Raw genomic sequence first — 22,581 nt, 5'->3', positions numbered from 1 at the left:
AATGTTAATAATGTTTTATGAGATCCAGAAATTCATACGAAACAGAAACCGATTTTCTCTACCTTTATTGATTGAAATATAGACAAGTTTCTGTATCCTTACTATTAACAGCTTGGAAAATATAAAAGGCAATTAAGACCATGCTAGGTGAGTAATATGCTAAATGTCTGCAGGTTATTGTAGTTAATATTAAAACAATATGATTTTAAGTACATACAGTAAGTATACAATCTGTACAAATGTTAACAGCTTCACAGTGTTACAAAAAGCAGGCAGAACTGACGGTGGCCGAGTGTCCTACAACTAAATGCTTTACATTATGCAACAAAATCCTTTAGTTCACTGTTATTTTTAAATCACTTGTTTAATTCTTTTTTACATAAAGCATGTGTCATGAATGTGTCACGCCTTCTGGAGTCAAAGTGAAGGAAAGCGATGACCTAACAGGGGTCAGTGCTTCCCAATGCTGCTCTGGTTTGGTCATAAAGCTAAATAAACTATGAGTCGCCAAATTAAAATGGATAAAGAAGCACTCACCGAGCAACTTTGTCAACAATGGTTGCAAATGAACGAATACCAGTGAAACTCACAGCTACATGTTTGTTTTGGTGCTTTAACTGGAATGTTTCAGATGCCATCCTAAAACATTTACCACTTTGCAACTCAAGTTATTAATTAGGATTGTCGCCGAGCTTTAGGCCTTTAACTGCATGCAACCTAAACAATAGAATTAGTCCAGTGAGAAATGGAAAGACCATGACTCTCTGATTTATCCTAACTCGATTTGGCTTTTAAATTAGGAACTAAATAGCATTTGCTGTTATTTATGGTACCATGCAGTCTATGTGTCTCTCACTAAAGCCACAACAGAGTCTAATGTTCTCAGTGAACCTGAGCTATCACGCTTGGTCGTGGGACATGAAATAAAGCAGGTCTGACATAAGACTGAACAGAACAAAGACCATTTTCATACTCGATCGCCCTTGTTGACATGTACAGTTGAAGTCAAAACAACACAAATGACGTAGATTGAAGGGTGCACTACTTTTTGGAGGCAACAGAGGGCATCAACATTCTGTATTTCCGTGAAGAAATGGATACAGCCTTAAAGAAAGGTGTTAAACCTCAACTAAACTACCACACACCAATGACACATATGTTACATAATAACTCAGAAAACCACTTGACAAAGTGAACAGGATTTGCTTTGTAACCGTTTCTTACATGCACATTTTTTCCCAGCATGACTCTGTCGAAGAAAACACCCAAACGTATCATTCTTTAGCAAATACCTCTGCCACATGACCAAATGGTGTTATAATCATATTTTATTGTATTATTACATGAAACAATGTGTAACAATATTTATTTCACAGTAAATCAGGCAGTGGTTTGTTTTTTTTCTTATCTACACTAAGCTTACTATGTGTCTTGTTAGGCTGCAGAGTGAAGAGCACAGTGTGATGAGAGAATGTGTCAAAAGTCAAACACATGGTGCAAATTCTGGTGGATAGCTTCATTCTCTCTGCGCTGCTGTTTTCATCTCTGCGCACAGTATCTTGTACCGTGGTTTAGTTATAAATGCTACAGATGCTTGAAATAATCTTCAGAGTATGACAGAAAAAAAAGCTGCGGTGCACAAGTCACTTTTATGCAACAGTTTCGTTTTGGTACATTTTACTTTTTTAGATGTTTCTCTGTGTCAACAGTCATAATGCTGCTAAAAAGAATAACCTACTGTTTCACAGCTTAATGTTGGAATTTTAAAAACAGGCAACACTGTCCATACAATAACAAAAGGGACCAAAAAAAGAAAAATAAAGACTTTGGGGTGAATGAAAGAATATTCAAGATATAAATACAATACACAAGATAATAATCCTCCGTCTCTTCACCTTCTGACACCATCTCACTCTTGCTACTATACACGTACAAACACACGCGCGCACACACACATGCACAGACACACTCAGACCAGGTTGCGGACTCTTGCCTAATGCAGCAAGGGCAATGGAAAGTCACTGAGACATTGAACATACATCACACCGATTACAAGCCAGATGGAGATGCTTCTGAGGCATGGGACATGCGTGAGTGTGTGTGTGTGTGAGAGAGAGTGAGTGAAGGGGCCGAGGGTGTGACGTCACGTCGTCGTGACAGGGGTCTGCAGAATAGGGTCAGAGTACGGGTGGAAGGGGAGATGGAGAGAACTGCAGAGCTGTTGTTCACTCAGTCTCTCTGGACAGAATGGGCGGGGCCCAGTCTCAGCATAGAGCAGCCTCTCTCTCGCTCTCTCTCTCTCTCTCTCTGTTATCACTCACTTCCTGGTCCAGACAGTGCGTCTCCCAGGCATCAGTCTAGTATCTTCACCTGTGGTGGAGCAACACAGACGCAGACATTAGGAACAAGCAAAAGCTTTAGCATTTCATCCCTGATAAAACAAGACCTTTACATCACATTCAGAAGCAAATAAGGAAGCAAATAATATCATGATTTGTTTATCTGTATTTCAATATAATGAAGAGATATTACACAGGGAGGGGAGGGTATAGGACTTCTTATATGGTTTTCTCTAGTTTTTGTCACCATTCAGATCATCAATTTGTGTATTCAGTAGCACATGTGATTTCAGCTCATATATAATATTGAGAGAAGATCTGTCAGCATCAAATCATTAATTCAACGTACTGATTTAATAAATGTCAATAAAGATTTTGAGCTCCCATTGCATTGTCATGGAAATACAAGATGCACTTTTTTCCTATAAACTGCTAAAAACAACCTTGTTCAGACTGATGTTAGTTCAGTAAAAAAAGAGAACATAAAAGAGAACATAATCTATGACTCAATAATTATTTAAATTAACCTTCAAGAAATTTAAAAAATTTATGTGCAAATTGTTACTTTGTATTTTGATATTTTATTTCAATTTAAATATTAAATCTAAATATTACATTCTTTTTTTTACAATAATTTTTACACAAAATTTGTTTCTATTTCTTTGAATAAACATGCATCTCACACTTAATTAATGTGGTTTGCTGTACCATTGCCTCCATTAAGCTGCTAAATCCTTCTGAACAGTGTTATTTTGTTTTGTGTTATAGAATAATTGAGTGAATAAAGTGCAAAAAACAAAAAAGCATAGGAACAACTGATTTCTTCCTCCTCTTAATTGGGCGTATCAAACAAAGTGTAACTAAAAACATCACAACACTCATACTGAAAATATAATTCAATCAAAACAGCTCAAACTCTACTTTGGGTCTTTGAAGCTTTGTAATTGAATCTAACAAATGCGAACTTCGACATGGTTTCTTGACTCCATACTGAGCCTTTGATAGAAGGAAAACAGCAGGAGGGAGCGGAGGAATCATAATCAGTCTTTCAGCACAAGTTCATCTGCCCCTCACACACCGCTTCCCTTGCCTAGACCCCAGCCTACAAAGAACGGGTCAATGGCGGCATTCCTGCTTTGATATCAAAGGTCCCCTGGTTACTCGTAGCCCGGACAAAAGCTTTTTCATCTGGTTAGTGGGTGAATCCCCTCCCCTTCTCCCTAATAAAAGTAGGACCCATTGATGTTTAAAAAAAAGCTATTTTGAGAAGATTGTGTGATAGGCCAACATAGGAATTTTGAAAGTAGCTATTTAGCTAAATTTTTTCATTCCTCACTTTTTTTACAATAATAAAAGACTTCAATTTAGATGATTTTTGTTTATCTACATGGTCATATATAACAAAATAAAAAAAGTTGTAATGCAAATGTCCATCTCACCTGCTCATGATGTTGCTGTGATCTCTGTGGACACAGGCTCGATCTCCTTCACGGCCTCCTCAATCACCTCCATCACCTGGGCCATCACCTCTGCGCACTTCCCTGATGTCGTTTTCTCTGTCTCTGGCTGGTCCGCTGCTGCCTCTGTGACCTCTCCTGATGCCGTTGCTTGAGCTTCTTCTGACAGTGTAGAGAGTTTTTTTATGCTTGTGGGGCTTGTGGGTTCTACGCTAGTGCTGTCGTTCATTGGACCGTTGCTGTCAAACTCTACCACCACCTCTTCTTCCACCAATGACTCCTCCACCAGATGTGCTGTCTGCAGGACCACCTGGACTGGCATGTGGATCTCTGTTTCTTTGTTCTTCTCTGATTCCTCTGATTGTGGTTTCACCTCCTCCTCTTTGCTCTGTTCCTTCTCCACCTCTGCGACACCCTCTACGACTTCTTCCACTACAACAGTTTCTTCTTCACTTACTTTAACCTCCACAGCTTGCTTTAACTCTTCCACTGGTGCCTCCTTCTTCTCCTCTTCTACTGATGCATCAAGGCTCTCTGTGACTTCTAAAGCTAATGTGTCAATGACCTCCATGGCAACATGAAGCTGCGGGGGTGACTTCGGTACTGGTTTGTCGCAGACGACAGCGACAGGGGTGTCAGTGATGACAATGTTATCAGTTATGATCTCTTCCTCTGTTCCTGCTGTTGCCTGGACTGGTGATGGGGTGGTGGCAGGCTTTTGGGGTTCAGGTGTGGTCTCTGAAACTTTATCCATGGCATCCTGAAGGAAAGTCTGGGCAATTACCTGGCTCTGAGCCTCAATCTCACAGGCCTGCTGCACTTCATCCTGGATTTCTTCTATCTTTTCTGTTGCCTGCTCACTGACAGCAGGACTCTCTGGCTCTAGGATCTCAACGGCAGTGGCCTCCACAGTCTCCACAACTGTGTCTTCCTCCTTTATGGGGACCTCCTCTGAGCTTGCCACCTGGTCAGACTCCAAACTGAGCGGGGCGATGCCAACCACTGTTTCTGTGATGACAGGGGCCTCCTCACATGATAGGACTACAGTCTCCTTTGTAATGGTGGTCATTGTAGTACAATACATGGTAGAAGATATCTCTTCATCCACAACCTGAATTACCTCTGTGATAGGGGCATTTTCTTCAGTGGCAACATCAAGTGGCTCCATGTCTATTTTCTCTCCCTTGGTCTCTACAGTTGGCTCAATGACTTCTACGCTCTGGGTGCAGATGGCTGTCTCAGATGTTGGGGTAATGGGGTTGACTATTTCAGCTTTTGGAGAGTTCTCGCTCACTGTGGTGGTCTGAAGGACCACAGACTCCTCCAGAAGAGTGGTGACGACTCCAATCTTCTCAATTTCAGGTTCTCTGCTCTCAGTGGCAGCTTGAATGTCTGTCACATCATCCAGTGAATTTTCAACAGCGGGCTCAAGGTCAGTGGTTTCCACTTGGTGAACTTGGGCTATGAACACTGTCTCTTCTGCAACTATGCCTTGCTCTGGACTTGCTGGTTTATCCTCCATCAACACCTCTGTGCCCAGAGCATCACGGACTACTGCCATGCACTCAACGAGGGGCGTTGCAGGCTTCTCAAGAGCTACTTTGGCAATCTCCTTGGTGCCCAGGCCAGTACAGATAGACATTGCCTCTTCAGGAGTATGTGGTTGCAGGATAGTATTGGAAGTTACCTCTGCATTCCCAGTTGGTGGTTCATCCTCTGTGTTTTCAGAAGCTGCCTCTAATGGTACATCTACAACAGTCACAGATGTCTGGGATGGAATTTCACTGATTTGGGCCTCAATACCCGCCACAACCTCCTCAGCGTTTCCCGATGTGGGTCCCTGAGGAACAAGGGTGGCTTCTGCAGCTGGAGCCTGTGCGACGGGCTTCATTTCTGCTGTGGACAGCCTACGACCTAGACCTTTATTGGTCTGCATAGCCTGGTCCTCATCATCTGCAATATCAGTGTCAACAGACTTTGGCGTGGCAGCATTCTCTGCCTCCTCTGGGATGTCACTCAGCTGATCGTGGTTATTATCAGCATCTTCGACAGAGGCTGGAATCCATGAAGGGGATCTATCTTCGGTAGAAACTTTAATCTGGATTTCAGCTGGTACTTCCTGTTTAGCCTCAACTTGGTCATCGTACTCTGAGAGAGGAACCACAGCTGGGGTGTCAGAGTCCTCCTCGCCAGCTTCAGTGGAGGCCTGCTTTTCAACCTTCTTCTTCTTGCGTCCAGGGAAGAACTTCCTCAAGGAGAAAGATGACTCTTCTTTTGGTGCTTCACTGTCTGACTGGACTTGGTTTGCACTCTCCTCTGGCTTTTCCTCAACTTTGGGCTTACTCTTTGACATAACCATGCGTTTCAGTGTGTCCCAGGTAGATTCTCTCTCAGGGGGGCTTAAAGGCTCAGGGGAGGAAACAACTTCTCCTTCTCCTTCACTCTCTGTGTTTTGTGAGGCCAAAGTGACAAGAGCAGCCTCGGGTTTGACCTCCTGTTCCTCCTCTGCAACTGATTCTACAGCTGCTGCTTCCTCTTCAATCTTGGTCTCCTCATCATCAGAATCAGAGGTCCTCCTTGTCCTCTTTTTGGTTCCACCCATACACATGAGGGCCTCCCAGGAGACAGAGGTGTCCATTTTCTTTTTGGGCTCTTCAGTGCTGCTGACAAGCTTCTCAGTGTTTTCAGTCTTTGGCTCTTCCTCAGTTGGCTTTTCCTCCGTGGCCTCCTCCTCAACACTCTTATCTGCTAATGGAGCGCTCTCAGAAGAGGACAGTGTGGCTGAATTTGCTGGTTTCTCCCCTGTGGCTTCATCATCACTCTCAGAAGACCTTTTCACAAGTTTCTTGGGAGTTACTAACCTCTTGAAGGAGGACCAGGCGATGATGCCCTCTTTTTTCTTCTCTCCATCAGAGGCAACTTCAACATCAGCCTCTTGGTTGGACTCATTCTGGGTCACCTCCACGGCAAGGACATGCTCCCCTGACTCCTCTGGAGATGAGGGCCCACTGTCGGCTTTAGGAGCCTCTGCTGATTCAGTGGAAGACTGAAGCTGCTCAGCCGCCTGCTCCCCAGACTCAGTCAATTTGCTCTCTGTATCTTTCTTGGTCTTTTGTTTCTTAGTTGACAGTTTCTTCAAGCCGGCACCAGTGAAGAGCTTTTTCAAGGGGCTTCCCTGGGGCTTTGCCTTCTCCTGTGATGATAGGAGTTCAACCTCAGATGTCACCTCTGCTGGAGCCTTCTCCTCCGCTGCTTTTTCCTCGTCTTGTTTAGTCTCATCAGAAGTAGCTACTGAGGAAGCAGGGGTTTCTTCAGAGGTTGGGGTTGCCTCTGATTTGACTGAGTCTGGAGTGACTGCTGCCTCCTCCTTTGGCTCAGATTTTTCTTCCCCTGGAGTTGCTGGTGCCTCCTGGTTTTCTTGCTCTGCATCCACCTTGTCTTCCTCTGCTGCAACAGTTTCCTCTGATTTTGCTGCTTCCTCTTCAACAACTGCCTCCTTGTCTTCATCCTCTTTTGTCTTCTTGATGCTTGCCTTCTTTCGCAGGTTAGAAAAGATGCCTCCACCGAAGAGTTTTCTGAAGGGGGACAGGGTCAGGGTGGTCTCCTGGGAGAGTGGATTGGCCTCTCCCTCCTTGACTGATTCATCAGTATCTCCATTCGCAGCATCTTCAGCTGGGGCGCCAGTGGTTTCAGTTTTATCTTCAGTGAGTTCAGCCTCCACGGGAGTTGCCTCTGCCTCCTGCTCTTCAGCTGTGCTCTTCTCTTCAGCAGTAACAGCCTCCTCCTCCTTTGTAGGTTCATCGGTCCCACTGAGCTCTTCTCCATCCTTATCTTTGACCGTCAGTAGCTTCACAGGTTCTTTCTCCTCACTCTTGTCCTTCTTCAGTGTGAACTTAAAGCCTACAAAGCGGAAGATCTTCTTGAAGCCCACTTCAGTGGCATCATCAGGCTTCTCCTCCCCTGCCTTCTCCTCAACAGCGGAGATGTCATTGGCATCAGGGGATTCTTTCTCCACTTTCTCACCATTCACTTGAGGAACTACTTCATCCTGGGAGGTGTTTACTGTCTCAGAGGTCTCCTCCTTTTGAGGTACTGACACAGCATCAGGCTGGCCAACTGAAACGACAGAAAAAGAAAGCATGTTCGGTGTGATACTCATCAGATTTCTCATTCAATATTTCCTCCTCAATTCATTTGTCATTGCTGCTGCCTTCATCTCTATCAGACATTTTATAAAATCTATAAGGTGTCTACGTTGTTTTCCCTGTTAATGTTTTTTTTTCTCTGTAGTTTTTCTTTACTCTTGTTCTGGATTAAGGACACAAGATGTTGCCCCTTGGTCCGCATATGAGACAAATTGTGATTTGTGAATATAATATTAAAAAACATTTGATTGATTGACTTCCTGCCTCTGCTACAGGAAGATCACTAACAATATTCCCATGATATTCATATAAGGAACCTTTGACTGCAGCTATGGTTTTATAACAGTCAATTTAACAAATGTAGGTAATGTGAGGAAATCAAATTAGCCAAGAAATCTGTGTTTAATAAAATCTCTGTCATTACTCTGGGGGGAAACTACATTTCAAACAAATGGGATTTTTTTTTTGGTATATCACTGATGATAGCCTCCTTGCCATCTGCAGACAATCAAAGATGTTGTACAGAAAGTATTTGCTGAGATTCCGACCCTCTGACATGATTTTATCAAGCATATGACCACTTAATTGCAATCAGAGTTTTGGCATTGGCATAAACAGCACTCGTCCAAAGGGAGACTCACACAAAAATCTTGCACAATGACAGTAAGGCTGTTATTCAAATAATTCAAATACACAATGTGTGCAGAACATTTCATAATGTTGAATCATGTGGCCCACTTCTGGGTCCTTTTGATGGTCAAACTGAAACACTTATCTAACTCCACTACTGTGAGCGACGCCTTGGTTCGTCACACAAATAACACAAGAATTGTTCCATACAAATGGCATGTTAGCACACACACAACCCACACATTCACATACGATGCAACGTCTATCTGTGTTTTGACAGGAGGAGGCCTCAGGGGATGATGACCTGTCAGTGCCTGACACTTTTCTCCTTTCCTTTTTTTTACTCACTTCTCACTAGAAGTCTGGGAACCTCACATCTGAAACTCTCAAAACAAATTCCACAGGTCTTTAAATGACTACATATCAGCTTATCTGATTACACACACGGGGGAACACAAAGATGCTCTCTTGAAAACCACCATGCACACTGTGGGAACTACCTCCTATTCTTGCCCTGGCAGATTCAACTTGTAAATAAAGACATGTTCTTGTCTCACACACAAAAATGCAAAACTGCGCCACAAGTGTCCACATCCTTTTCCCTAATTACAGACACAAAGCCTCAATCAGTTGCATGACATTCCCAGAATTCTTCAGGTTATGATAAAAAAAGTTTTTTTGTAAGTTCACTTGACCAATGGAACTAACATGTTGCCAAACACTGCAGCAGCATTCTGTGCTATATGTGTGCAATGGATAAAGAAAAGTTCTTTCATATGTTAATGTCACTCACAAGGGCACGCCCATGTTTTGTATGTATATTTAGATTTAAGAAATGTGAGCTATGCCTCTCACTCCATGTTTAGGGGAAAACAATTTTAGGATTCTCCACACATGAAATTCCAGGGATTTAAAGAATGTTTATTTGTTTCTTTTGGGTTACGGTGTCTCGTCTGCGCCCATATAGGATTTAAGCCAAACAATACAGGCCCCTGCAACCCCTCCTTAAAATAAGTCCCAATCCCCTTGACCCAAATTCCACCACAGCAGGATGGATGTGGACCCACCCCCTTCCCAAGGCACACACTCATGCAAACACAATAGCCCTTCTAACCCACTCTGGCCTCCGACAATAAAAGAAAGGGGGGTGGTCGACTTTCCTATTATCAAGACACGCTGCAGTTTGGAGTTTGTCATCTTTTACCAAAAACTGGTGTAAACTTGGAAAAGCAGTCAACGCCAAAGTAACTTATATGATACATCAGTGTCACATGGGGTCCGTCTCACATGTGTTTTATTTAAAGGGCACTTGTTGAATCACACTGTTGAGTGAGCAGGTCAGGGCGAGAAAAAACACAAACATCCTGTAAACACAACAGTTTCCTATTGGATAAACAGTTATCCAATGGGAAACCAATTCTTTAAATTGGCCGACCAAAATTCAGTTGAACTATGTACATAATTACACATTTCTATGTAGTTCTGGTGCTTTAAAAAACTTTGTGTGTGAAGACGTCTGTGTGTGTGTGTGGGGGGGGGGGTCGGACTGTTGGTAAACCAGATGAGGCCATGTGTATCTACTTGGACAATAAAACAGGAATCATGTTGATTTAACACACTCCTGGAATCTCTCTCAGTCTTTTTGATCTTTGTTTTCCAGGTTTTTTTTTTCTTTTAACACAACTGTTAACATTTGATTTGGGGGTGGAGGGGTGGGGGAGTAACTGTGAGGAGAGGAGTGAATGGGAGGGGGGGCTGTTTTGAATAACGACTGTAACAGAAAGAATGCGAGCGTTAGCGGTGAGGCTGCAGGGGGTGAGCAGGGGACAGTTAAGGAGACGGAGGGATATGGTGGGGGGGGGGGGGGGGGGGGGTTCTGCCCTGAGGCTGCAGCCCTCACTCACTTTAGAGGGTGTTACATATCTGAGACACACACATTCATAGCTGAGAAGCTTCTCTCTGTGGTGAAGACAGGCTTTGTTTACGGGTGTGAAAGGCATGTGGTAAGGTGATGCCCTCGCATTAAATATCAACACCGCAGCCAAAAACCCAAACAATTGTTGTAAATCTACTCCAGTGAGATCAGATTTCTGATGTGGCTCTCTGTGTGTGTGTGTGTGTGTGTGTGTGTGTGTGTGTGTATGTGTGTGTGTGTGTTGAGTGCCAGCTATTCTTCCTGTTGTTTACACACTTTACCCAAATTAATGCAAATCCCTGTTATGATTATTGTCGTCTGGAGCAGAAGCCCTTGAAACAAAAGATGTGGGTTAAAAAAAAGAGGGCAAGGAGACACGACACCCCTCCTCCCCCAAAAGGACCCCTTCCACCACCCTCCCTCACTTTGCATCGAAGGTGTGGTCAAAGTGTCTCCTTGGCTCCGGGGGGCTCCTCTGCACATTCAACAGCCACTAACACCCAAATACCTCTGTAATCTAATTCACACCGAGCGAGAGTCTGCTGTAACAGCGTGCTCACAGAAAACATGTTTGTTTATGTGTAAACAATGAAGCTTTGGAACTTGTGGTCGAGCAAGACACCCAAAACCCCAGCTCCATTTCAACCATCACTCCCAGTTATAAGGCCTGAAGAAGAATTGGTCTTGGCATGTAATTAATTCCATACGCCCCTCTCTCTACTCTCTCTCTCCTCTCTCTCTCTCCTCCCTCCTTCTCTATCCCTCTGCGGCTAAACTGAATAACACCACTGGGAATTAGAATCCCACTCTAATCTAATGAAATACTTCACATGACGGGATGCATGGGAGCTGGCTCGGACAGGCGACCAGAGCTAAAAGCAGGCTTTGAAAAATTTTCCTGTGAATTGGTGGGTCATGTATATTTCTATCGTGGCAGCTGTCACCGTGTGAAATTCTTTTCCCACCAAAGGAAGCTGTGTGGGACGTAAACCCCCCCAAAAGTTCACTCCGAAGTTTGTCTAAGACAGAGACTGTGGTTACGAGACAGGAAAGTTAGTGCAGTGGATAAACATTTTTCTTTACTACAGGGCTACTGAAAATGGGATGATTTAGAGTTTAAACAAAACCACTGGTGATGGATGAAGAATAATGAATTAACACTTGATGATTGAAGCTCAGAAACAGAATTAAAAAACAGTTTAAACTTCATGAAATATAGAAAAAACCCACATGATTTGACACAATTGTTCACAATGAGGCTCTGGTGGTCAAAGCAAAAATATCATTAACTGAAATCTCTCTCTCGTGCCGGAACATCTACAAACCACAATGAGTAACCACACCCTCAGGACAACAATGCCTTCGGCTGCACTCCCTCATGTGAGCAGAAAAACAGTTGCTTTTGGTTTTCCTACATTTATCTGAAGAACAGATTAAAACCCACAGAAATGACGAGAAGACAAATTCTAAATTGAAATTTAGCACAAGCAGCCACAAAGTTTGCATTCATGTTGAATCACATCATGTTGAACAGATCACTGCAGGGGGGGGAGTTTTAGATGAGTCCATATTTCTTACCTGTTAGAGTAATTGTTCCAAGCATTTGTAAAACGACCAAAAATCCTTTCTCCCCCCAAAAAATTTCAAAAATTAAAAAAGGTTGAAAAAATATAAACCTTTTCTTTTTTAAGTACTGTATTTACTGTCTGTGTTGTTTCCCTTCACTCGTCTGCACGCTCATTAAAATGTGAGATCTGCTCGGCTCCGTCTTAACTCCTGAGAATCTGAGGTGCAGAAGCTGCGTCTCTATCGTCCTCTCTGTTTGACTCCCTCTCTCTTCCAGTGCTTCACGGTCAGTATGACCAGAGAGGAGGCTCCACACACATTTCAACAGACTGACACACATGTCATGTTGGGACCACCCCTGCCTCCCTCATGCCTCCCACCTCCCTCTCCATTCTTCAGCTGTTCTGAATGAGACCCCCCCCCCGCCTCACACACACACACACACCCTACCCCCATCCACCTCCTCCTTCCTTCTCCACTCGCTCTCCCTCAGACCTCCACCCAGGGATGACTGGAGCTTATCATGTGATCTTTCACTGGAGCAGTTATCTAACTATTGTACATGTTCAAACTCCATCACACATGCACATCGTTTCTTTTGGGCAGGGGGTCTCTACTGTCTCCCCCTCTCTGGCCTTAATGTCCAAATGTGTCCTCTTTTAAAAAGCTATTGGACACCAGTCTCCTGCACCAACACCACCTTGTCTCTTCCTTGACCAGGCTCTCCCCCATATTTCATGCAGCTAGTCATGTAGAGGAATGTTGAAACTGGCAAGCAAGAGGGAATTTCATTTGGACACAAAACTCTATTTGTTCTTAATTGGAAATGGGTGATTTTTCTCTTTAAAGTGACATTGATAAAATAGAAAAGCATCATCCAGAAACAGTTTGAAGAGCGGTTCATACCAAGGACCTCGGAACAGGGGTGCCATCGCGTTGCCGCCTGCCCCCTGTGAATGTTAATGGGCCCCTCTCAATTACTCCAGTGCAGACACATTTAATTCAGCTTTTGTCTCGGGGGGTGGAGGGGCCAGGCGGAATGCAGATAAATCCTCAGGTACATACCAGGATAATCAGATCTGTCACACTTCAGCATTGTCCCAGAGGAATGTGTGAGTTCCATATAGAGGGCTCCCAAATAGGTGATAACAGCAGTAATCAAGTAGCGTCTGAGAGCGCCCCCCCCCATCACCCAACACTGTGAGCGTGTTGTTCTTTAAAATGTGGCCGAAGTTTTCAACAAGTCTAATCGGTAAAAGTTTCAGTGTGTTCCAGCAGCGTTTAAACACCAAACACAACCAAACATCATTATTTAAAATCAAATCAGGGCAAAACGAGAAAACACTGAATGAGACAAAAACAAATCTGAAAACAAATCATCAGATTTTCTCTTTATCCGACAACACTTCCTGTGAGTTTCTTCAGATCCACTGAATGGAGACGGGCGTGAATACCAAGGTCTTTGGCCATGAATGGAAAGCTTCATGGTTTTTTATCTGAGCTGGCAAGACTGAGGAAAAGGAGTCGAGGGGTTCGGGGGGGACAGAAGATACAGTCACAGATCTAATGAGACGTATTCAGGAGAAGTTTTGGAAGAAATGAATCCTGACAACACTTGCTTTTCTTTCGTTAAGAGAGAATTAGATGTTGCATGGGAATACATTTATATTCCAAAGCAAAATCCAATGGCTGTATCATAAAAGACTCATTCATGTGATCACACTCATTTGCAAAGAATTGCATCCTGACATGTTGCCTCTCTGTTATTGAGGTGACTCATCTGGCAGGTTCACTCCATCTGCGCTGTCTCTGCACAATGACTACTATCACAGTATTGAGCTGAGTGGACAGTGAGTCAGACTGAGGGGAATTTAAAAGTTGGATGAGAGTATCTTTGCTGGGTCGGCCCTCATCTTCCTGTTTCCCGCCCAACATCCTTCAAATGACTCATGCACATCCATCACATTCCATACATACAGAGGTGTTTTAATCTAGGCACATACAAAGCCTCAGGCTACACTGAGTTATATGGGAAATATTTCAGTAATGAAGTGCCAAGTAATTACAAGACGAGGCTGCTATTCTCATAAATTATCATATATAAATCATATATCATATAATTACATACATCAGTGTGCCTATATGTAACTTTGGCTTAATAATAATAATTTACTGTATAAGATCTTCTTTGTTAACTGTAAACTGTCGATTCATTCACTACTGTGAAATAAACACCAAGAGAAGAAAACACATTTAAGGAAATGAAGAGAATAACGCTACTTTTTTATTCTCTTCATTTCCTTAAATGTGTTTTCTTCTCTTGGTTTCATTTACACCTCAAAACCTACAAACCAAAGGTTGTTTAAATCCACAGAACTTCATCATTAATTTGAAAATGAGGTTGAATATAGAAATTCTCTTTTTTCCAGAGTTTGCTATCATAGGTGACAAAGAATATCATGAAACAACTTTAGTTGACACCTGAAGTTAGTTGTTTTCCATCAGTGGATCAATTAATGAATTAATCATCCAATTGCAAAATGAAGGATGAAGGAGTTTTCTAAAACCCTCAAATATCATTTTCTTTTATTTGAATAAAATAACCTCTCGTCACAACAGTGAGTAAAGTTTAATGTATTTCATATCTTTAAACTGAGTCTGTTGAGTTGAGTCTGCACAACCCAGGACCAAGTCTGTGGGGGTGACGCCCCACATATCTGGATAAATTAGAAAACATGCCTGAGTCCAGGAATGTTTGAGGAGGGGTCTTGAATAGTGAGGCGGGTGGGGGGTTGGGGTGCGTAGGCCGGCTTTTTTGTGGCCTGTAAAGAAGTGCATGACATCATCGGACAGCAGAGAAGAAGGCCCCTCCTCCTCTTCCAAGAACTGGATGGGATGATGTTGAAATAATTGGAGGAAGGGGAAACGAGGGATGTGAGTGAATGTGTGAAAATGCAGGAGATCAGAGAGATTGTTCATCGAGTACTTCTCCTTTCTTATCCATTTAAAAAATGTTCTCCTCCTTTCACACCATCCTTTTTTCTTTTTTCTGAATCCACACTCCAGTCTTCTTTAATCCCTCTGCGGCTCCACCACTTTCTCCCCTCAATCCTCTGTCCTCACGAGCCCCCATCCCACCCCTCCTCCGGTCTGTGTGTGGGCCGGAGGGATGGCTGAATAAGAATGTCGGACAGGAAACAGGTCTTTTCTTGACATCGCCGTTTCCTCTTCCTTTTGCACGTTTCCTCGAGTTATGCCTCATTCTGTACTCCGCACAGTGTGTCCACAAACCCTTCCGCCTTTTCTTGTTCAGATTAACATGACGTGATGTAGCGTGATGAGATGATGACTATAGCGGATAAATCTCACATTCGAGGAATTTGTGACCATCTTTTGTTTATTATTGCTCTAAAACAATGGGTCATGTTTACAGCTTTCAGCATTGAGAGAGGAGGTCCATGAAAATCTTTGAAAATTATGAATTATCTTGCACGCCAACTGGCTACAATGAAATCAGAGATCAAATATGTCTGCTTCTATTATTGTTTTTCTACCAAGCTGTCGAGTTAAAGACCTAAAACCAAAAGGGGCGCGTTTAAATTTGGGTGTAGAGCAACAACGCTGTCTTCCAGTGTATGTTTATCCAGACTTTGCCATCTGTTATGCCTGTCTTCACGTTTTCCCCACATTCCTGAAATATTTGCACCAACAATTTGGCATTCCAGTTGTTGTTATGCATCATCTTGTCTTCTTTTAAAAGACTGGATTATAAAATGGGGAAGGTCGAGATCTAAACAACCCAGATCCTGATGCTTCAAAAGGGCCTTGGAAATGGTCGACATTTACAAACACGACAAAGGACTTCTCCACTTTTAAATAATCCAGCTGCTTTGACAAGGGTGTAATCTTTGAAGTGCAAACCGAGTCTATGCTGAAATCTGGAGAGACGCTTTAAAAAATCAAATGTGTTGTGAGTAAAAACGCCAAGTTTGAATCTTGCTCAAGCCCGAAAAAGGGGCTCATGTCGTCTGCGTGCCAAAACGAGACGGATCCCACTCCCCACGCAGCTGTATTTCATGAGAACTCCACCGAAATGTTCCTCACAATAGCTCTTATCCTTCATGCTCTTCCTGCCTGCTTATCCATCTTCCTTACCTCAGACTGAGCTCTGCTTTACATTACAATCTGGCACAGCTCCATTACCTTGAGCTTAAATCCACACGCAAACAAACGCTTGTCTCAACAAGCCATTAAATCCAGCAAACGATTTGTTTTAGTTGTTGATGACTTTCTAGAAACCAATGCTGGTAACTTAAGTCTGTTCAAGCGAGGACGTTCATCATTCATTAATCGTAATCGAGGTAAAAGTTTGAAATAATCGCGATATTGAGTTGGAGTAGTATTGCCCAGCTCGAGGTTCTACAGAGGAACAGTGCATGTAAGTATGCGGCACCCTCTGTTGAAATTTGAATAATTAATGAGTCATTTCATTATAAGAGGTAAGTGGGAACTTTCACTCCATAAGATGATGACTGAAAATTCAAAGGTCTGCAGCATGTGGAGACGAAAACTACCACCACTCACTCACTTCCAATGACTGACTCACCCCCGGCCCGCAACTTCAACCAGTGTCTACTGATGACCATCTATACAGTGGGGTAGGGGGTTGTTTTGTAGTTCATGGCTTGCACAAGCTATTAAATGTATATTAATTTGTGATGCAACCACAAAAGTGACTTGTTAACAACCTCTTGCAGAACAATCTGTTCACTGGGAGCCAGGCTCTGGGCCCGTAACACAATATTTTTTATGGTTGTTTTTACACATATATATACATACACATATAACAAGTATCTTATCATATCTTTGGTATTACTACAGACTGACAGAAGTTTATTCGCTTGTAAAACTGTTTGATGGAGATAAAAGCAGCTGTAGACGTACATAAACTATCAGTTTCATTATCAGTTTTTGGCTGACGATCACTTTTAAGCATCCGCACTAGTGCACCCCCAATAATTTTAGACGCAGATTTGTGCTGGAACTGAGCCCGACACCGCAGATCAGTGAGGTATCAAATATCCAGTATCAAGAATATTACTTTTTAATTCTTCCATCTGACACAAATGAAAAACTTCACCTCACTGACACATTCTTGGCACCTATTTAAAGAAGATTTTATCACTAATATCAAGGTAAAAAAAAGTATAGGATACTAGATGCATTGTAAGAGGGGGTCTATTAAAGCAGGAGGAGGAGGAGGGGTCAGTTACATTCCTGCTCCATTCTCTCAGTCCTCCATGTGCCTGGGGGAGCAACGGGGTTGAGGAGAGGGAGATTAGGTTCCCTGATGCCAGGAAAGATGAGAGAGAGGAGTGCCTGCAGAAACAAGCAGGTCCTGGGGGTCTGAGGGCCCTGGTCGGGGCCAACTCTGAGTTTGACCCTATTACTGTAATTCTTGACCCTGTAGGAGTCCTGCTTGAATACTGCTGAGCGGGTTTGTTTCGTTATTACAATGATCTGGTTGTGCCAGGGATGCATTTTGGACATTGTGTACTTTGCATGTCCAGTGGTCCTGAAGTTTTGGTTTCCAGATGAACATTACTAAAAAAAAGTATATACACTTTAATATAAATCTCGACCATTTACAATCATTTACTGCAAAAACCCATCTTCAAAAAGTACAAAATGTCTTGTTTAGAAATGTTGAAGTGCAAATCAAATCAAATCAAACAAATGCACAAGGCTCTAGATAGGATGTTGAGGTGTTTGGTATGAGTCAAAGCAAAAGGAGCATGACTGCATGATGTCTGTGTTTTAATAGACCATCAGATTACAATTCTCTGTGTCCTTTCTGTTACCGCACTTTGTATTTTAGCAGAAGGAAGAAGAAGAAAAATAATGTCTGATCAATTTACAGGCTGAGACAACAGTTGACAAATGGCAGCTCACTAATAGAGCTCACTTATCCTGCTCTGCCCTGGAGTGTATCCTTGAGCCACCCACTACATAACAACTGACTGAATCAAATATGCAGCGCAGATGAACATAATTGAACGAGCGACTGGACAGTGATGGATCTTGAGGGAGCGAGGGGCTTTCAAGCACTCACATCTACAACTCTGCCGCCCTAACACGCTCCTCCGGGATCTTCTTCCTTTCTCGGAGCGGAGACAAATCATCCCGATATCTCACAGCTGCTTGATGGATCAGCGTCTGCACACACCTACGGCTCGGTTTAAAGTACAGTGGAACATCTTATTAGCAATTGTCCACCATAATGTGTGTTGTCAGTTGGAATGTACGAGGAATCGGGCCAAAAGGAACAATTTGGCAGCTGGATTGTGTTACGATGCAGCGTGAATCCATACTGGTGGAGATCACACAGAGTTGAAGTGAGGGGCGAGGTCCCTTCCTCTGGCGTGATGAACATTTTGGCAGCAGGACTTTGTGCGTCCCCGGAGGCGAGCCTGAGTGAGTCCATCCAACAATGAAATCATAGCCACGTGCAGAAACACACACACACACTCTCTTACAGTACAGACACAGGGCTATATATCCACCTTGTAAAAGATTACACCTGCAACCAAAAATAAAATAAAAATGTAACACTCAGAGACTCCAGGCAATAATTTAAGACAATTCACGACACACACAGGACCAACATACCTCTGACATACATGTATTTAGCCCAATGTATCCCATCGGACAGTGTTGTCATTATTTGTTAGTACTTCATCTTCTTCAACTATCACTTTTTATCTGCACTAGCGAGGAGTCAAATAAGACATTATTCTTCCTGTAGCGAGGCAAATCGCAGTCTGACTTTGCATGGAGTTCATCTTTGGTGAACTTGCAATATTTACTCCTCAGTGTGACAGTGATCTTAGGCTGAGTCATGGCAGTACACAGAAGACTAACTTTGCTGCTTGCATCCACGATCTGGATTAATACGGTATATCTGTTGCCTTTGCACAAAACAAATCATTCTAACAGAGGAGCGAATTACTAACAAGTCAAGATGGTTAAAGTTTTGGATTTTCTATCCATCAATTTTCAAGATTTCAGCACAACTACAATACTCTGAGTGGCAGATTTTAATTTCTACACCGCTCTTGGATTGACAGTAGATATGTGACACTGAATCTGACACATACTTTAATGAATGAAGTAAATGAACAGTTTTAATGTGGTGAACCGCACCCATATGGTCCCTTGAGCCAACAGACGTGCAGCCTGAGAGCTACGACTGATGCCTGGCGTTCCCACAAAAAAACACATGCAGTGACGCACACACACACACACACACACACACACACACACACACACACACACACACACACACACACACACACACACACACACACACACACACACACACACACACAGTCAGCATTATCTCCCTCTCAAGCCTTCCAGAAAACTTCAGCCGTCGGGGAGGGACCGCCAACTCTCCGGCCAGTGAATTACATCAGCTATGATGTCATCCTTTGGGCTGCCACTGCACCCCCGTACGCCTACGCCCGAGATACAAGCAGCTCAAGGACACATGCAAACATTCAGGCTCGAGTGCACGACTACACAGAATACACACACTTAACAGATCTTACTTCTAATAATGACAGTAACCTGAGAAAGATCTACATTATTTACTGCTGTGGAAAAAAGAAATCTAGATTCCTTCTGACAAAAACAAATATGTCTCATTCTCTGTCGTCATTTGTAGGAATTATGCACTTTAGTTGGACACGATACGTGGCTCCATCATTCACAGTTGACTGTGTGTTTATGTCTTGAGCTTTCAGACAGGCACTGACGTCCAGACATTTTCCTGAAGTGTTCAGCGGGGGCTGTCTGTGAGAACACAAACGTCCAAGTCAGTTGCTCTGGACATTTACTTGAACATTTCCTTCTAACCCACCTATAGAATGTCTGGCAAACATCAGAGTGAGCCAACGTGACAATACAGTACAGCGGGAAAATGTCCCATCGAGCAAGTGAGCCTGTTGATGAGATTTCTAACATGTGACGGATGCGAAACTGGAAGAATACGAAAAGGGGCGTCATACATGTAGAAGACAAAGGATAAGATGAACGAGATTCAAGAGTTTTTGGGGATAAGAGCCGACGCCTGCGTCAATGTGTTGTAAACTCAAACACATGATTTCTGCAAAAAAAATCTATGCTCACGTGTATTTTTCTCTCTTTATCTTATCTATTTTTACTCCTTGTTGCTCTCTCCTCTTCCCTTTAGAAGAAACTTCTCTAAGTGGTTCCCCTCAAAACTCTGTCTCTATGTAATATTTATTCAGTTCCTTTCTGACGAATAACCTGGTGTAAACTCTGCATACCTCAGCCCCAGGCCTCCAGTCAGTGCTTTTCCCCGGCCAATACAGCACCCACATAAGGTTTAAACAGACTTTAAGAAGGAGTTTCAAACATTATTTCAGCCAATTTGTTATCTACGTTTTATATAAAACTTGACGGCCTCCTGAGAAGAAGTCCCAAAGAAGCAACGGCGGCACATTTCCTCTTCCACCGTACAGAGTAACAACAAAAACAAGCAACTCCGGGTTTGGATTCAGCCTTTTATGCAATTCTTTTCTCTTATTTAAAATGATTTGTTTTTGCCCTGCATTTACAGGATTTCCAAACAAACAAAACATGAGAGTTTGAACATCCCGTTTTCCAAGGCACAATCACCTCGTGTGAACCGGCAGCTTCAGTGTTTGTGTTCTCAAAGCAGTCGACTACTGACGGACACGCAGGAAAACGTAACTCCACACCGTTCGCATTCTTTGATACCACTTTAAACAAATAACTCTCAGCAACTTAATCAAACAGACCACGACAGATGATAGAGGTCAAATATTTTACTGTAACGCTTGTCATGCAATCACACAGTCCAACTACACTCAAGACTAATTGATGCTCCCACTGAAAATGACCCTAAGACAAGTCGAGTCCAATGTTATCGTCTGTTATTCATTTAGTTCTGGTCTGCAATGTTAATTCAAAAATGGGGACAAGCTAGAAATGAAGTGTTTTTAAGTTGTTTAACTGTTAAATTATCCACAACGCTTTCAGACATCCGGATAATGTCCTGAAAATTGGGCCGTACATTTTCTGGAGTTTGTCCGTCACATATGAAAAAGGAATCTCGTTGTCTCAACATCCTCGTTGACGTCTTCTATACATGTATGACTCCCCTTCTTCACCCTGAGCTGTCCTGCTGCGGGGGTCGCAGGAAAACGTTTTCTGGACATTTTACTCGAGGCCTTGCAGGAACAATTCTAGAGAATGTCTGGAGCCACTGACACAGACATACAGCCGCTCCAGAGAATTTCAGGAAAATGTCTGGACTTCGGTGCAAAACAGCTCCAGGCTGCACATGTTTGGATGTTTCTCCACAGGGTCGGACCTCTAACCGTAAACACTCTCTCATACCTGATATAGAGAGAAGATGATTGTGTGCATGCACGTGCTTATGTGTCAGCCTTTTGATCTGTAGCTCATCTTTGTTTTTTTTGGTTGTTATCAGAGGGATTGTTTTTCTCTTCCTGTCTCCCACAATGCTTTGCTGACGTTATCAGGCTGCGGTGCTGGGATGTGAAACCCCTCCACATCTTTCACTCCTCTATCATCTCTCTTTCTGTCCATAGTGTATCTCCCTTCCTTTCACTCCCCTGCATGCGCTCCTTTGACTCTGTTACCTTGAAGCTCTTTCACGGCTCCAGCTGTCGTCTGTTGTTTGTCTCCTGGTTTGATTCTCACTAGTGAGATTCTGTGATGCACAAATCTCAAAGTCAGTTGTAAAATTGATTAGTTTGAATGTTTAAAATGTAATAGTTTGTCTCGATTTTCCATCCAACATGGGTCAAGTTGGGTCTCGTGGCTGTAACAAGCCTATTTGTGAACACGCCTGAATAAATCGGAGTGAATTTACAATCAGCTCTGATCACGAAGAGGTTTTTTTCAGTCTAGAAGTGAGAGGGCTGCTGCATATTCATTTTGCATGATCAAATCACTTGGGGCAGAAATCACAGATGGTTTTTAGCAACATCTTTGATACAAGCCGGAGTACAAGGGATGCTGCACCTTATGTCTGCCTGAAAACCTTCACACAGTCCATCTCTGTTAGACAATAAAATAAAGGTTGTGTACTTGAAAAGCTTCTGTAGGTGCGCAAGTGAACAAGATCTAATCATTCCTGTAGAATGTGTCCTTTGTTTCTGTTCCACATCTTTCCATGTTACTAATTAAATCAGTACATGTACATGCAGATACAACCGAATTACTCTCCACATGCCACAATGACTCTACACTCTGCGTCGATGCCGTGAAGAAGGTAGAAGAAGGTATAGAGTTTCTCTATAAACGCACAGAGTCGCTTCATTAAATAGCTTATTAAATAGGTTGTTTGACAGAGCGCTATGTGACATATTTCTGTGTTTTAAGTAGTATAAGGTTACTCCTTCCTCTGGGCTATAACATATTATGATGGGCACAGGTTGCTTTGTGCGGGGCAT

At 42.9% G+C, this 22,581-nt stretch overlaps 1 protein-coding gene across 2 annotated transcripts in view; it reads right to left on the bottom strand.

Moving 5' to 3' along the window:
- Nucleotides 1–48: 48 nt before the first annotated feature.
- The window catches only part of akap12b (A kinase (PRKA) anchor protein 12b), a 40,273-nt gene continuing 17,740 nt past the window's right edge, over nucleotides 49–22,581 (bottom strand). Inside the window, exons 1-3 of one of the 2 annotated variants that reach the window (XM_020097569.2) lie at nucleotides 12,065–12,360; nucleotides 3,779–7,912; nucleotides 49–2,370 (exon numbers count right to left, since the gene is read on the bottom strand). In XM_020097569.2, the coding sequence (XP_019953128.2) occupies nucleotides 3,783–7,912; nucleotides 12,065–12,089 (4,155 nt within the window). In that variant the 5' untranslated portion in view covers nucleotides 12,090–12,360 and the 3' untranslated portion in view covers nucleotides 49–2,370; nucleotides 3,779–3,782. Of the gene's footprint in view, nucleotides 2,371–3,778; nucleotides 7,913–12,064; nucleotides 12,361–22,581 lie in introns of those variants that run through there. The other variant, XM_020097568.2, reaches the window with a different exon arrangement.

This window comes from Paralichthys olivaceus, chromosome 19 (genome assembly GCF_024713975.1).
Source record: "Paralichthys olivaceus isolate ysfri-2021 chromosome 19, ASM2471397v2, whole genome shotgun sequence".
NCBI lineage: Eukaryota > Metazoa > Chordata > Actinopteri > Pleuronectiformes > Paralichthyidae > Paralichthys > Paralichthys olivaceus.
The sequence above is the reverse complement of the archived record's forward strand: the minus strand, read 5'-3'. Positions and strand labels throughout refer to the sequence as shown.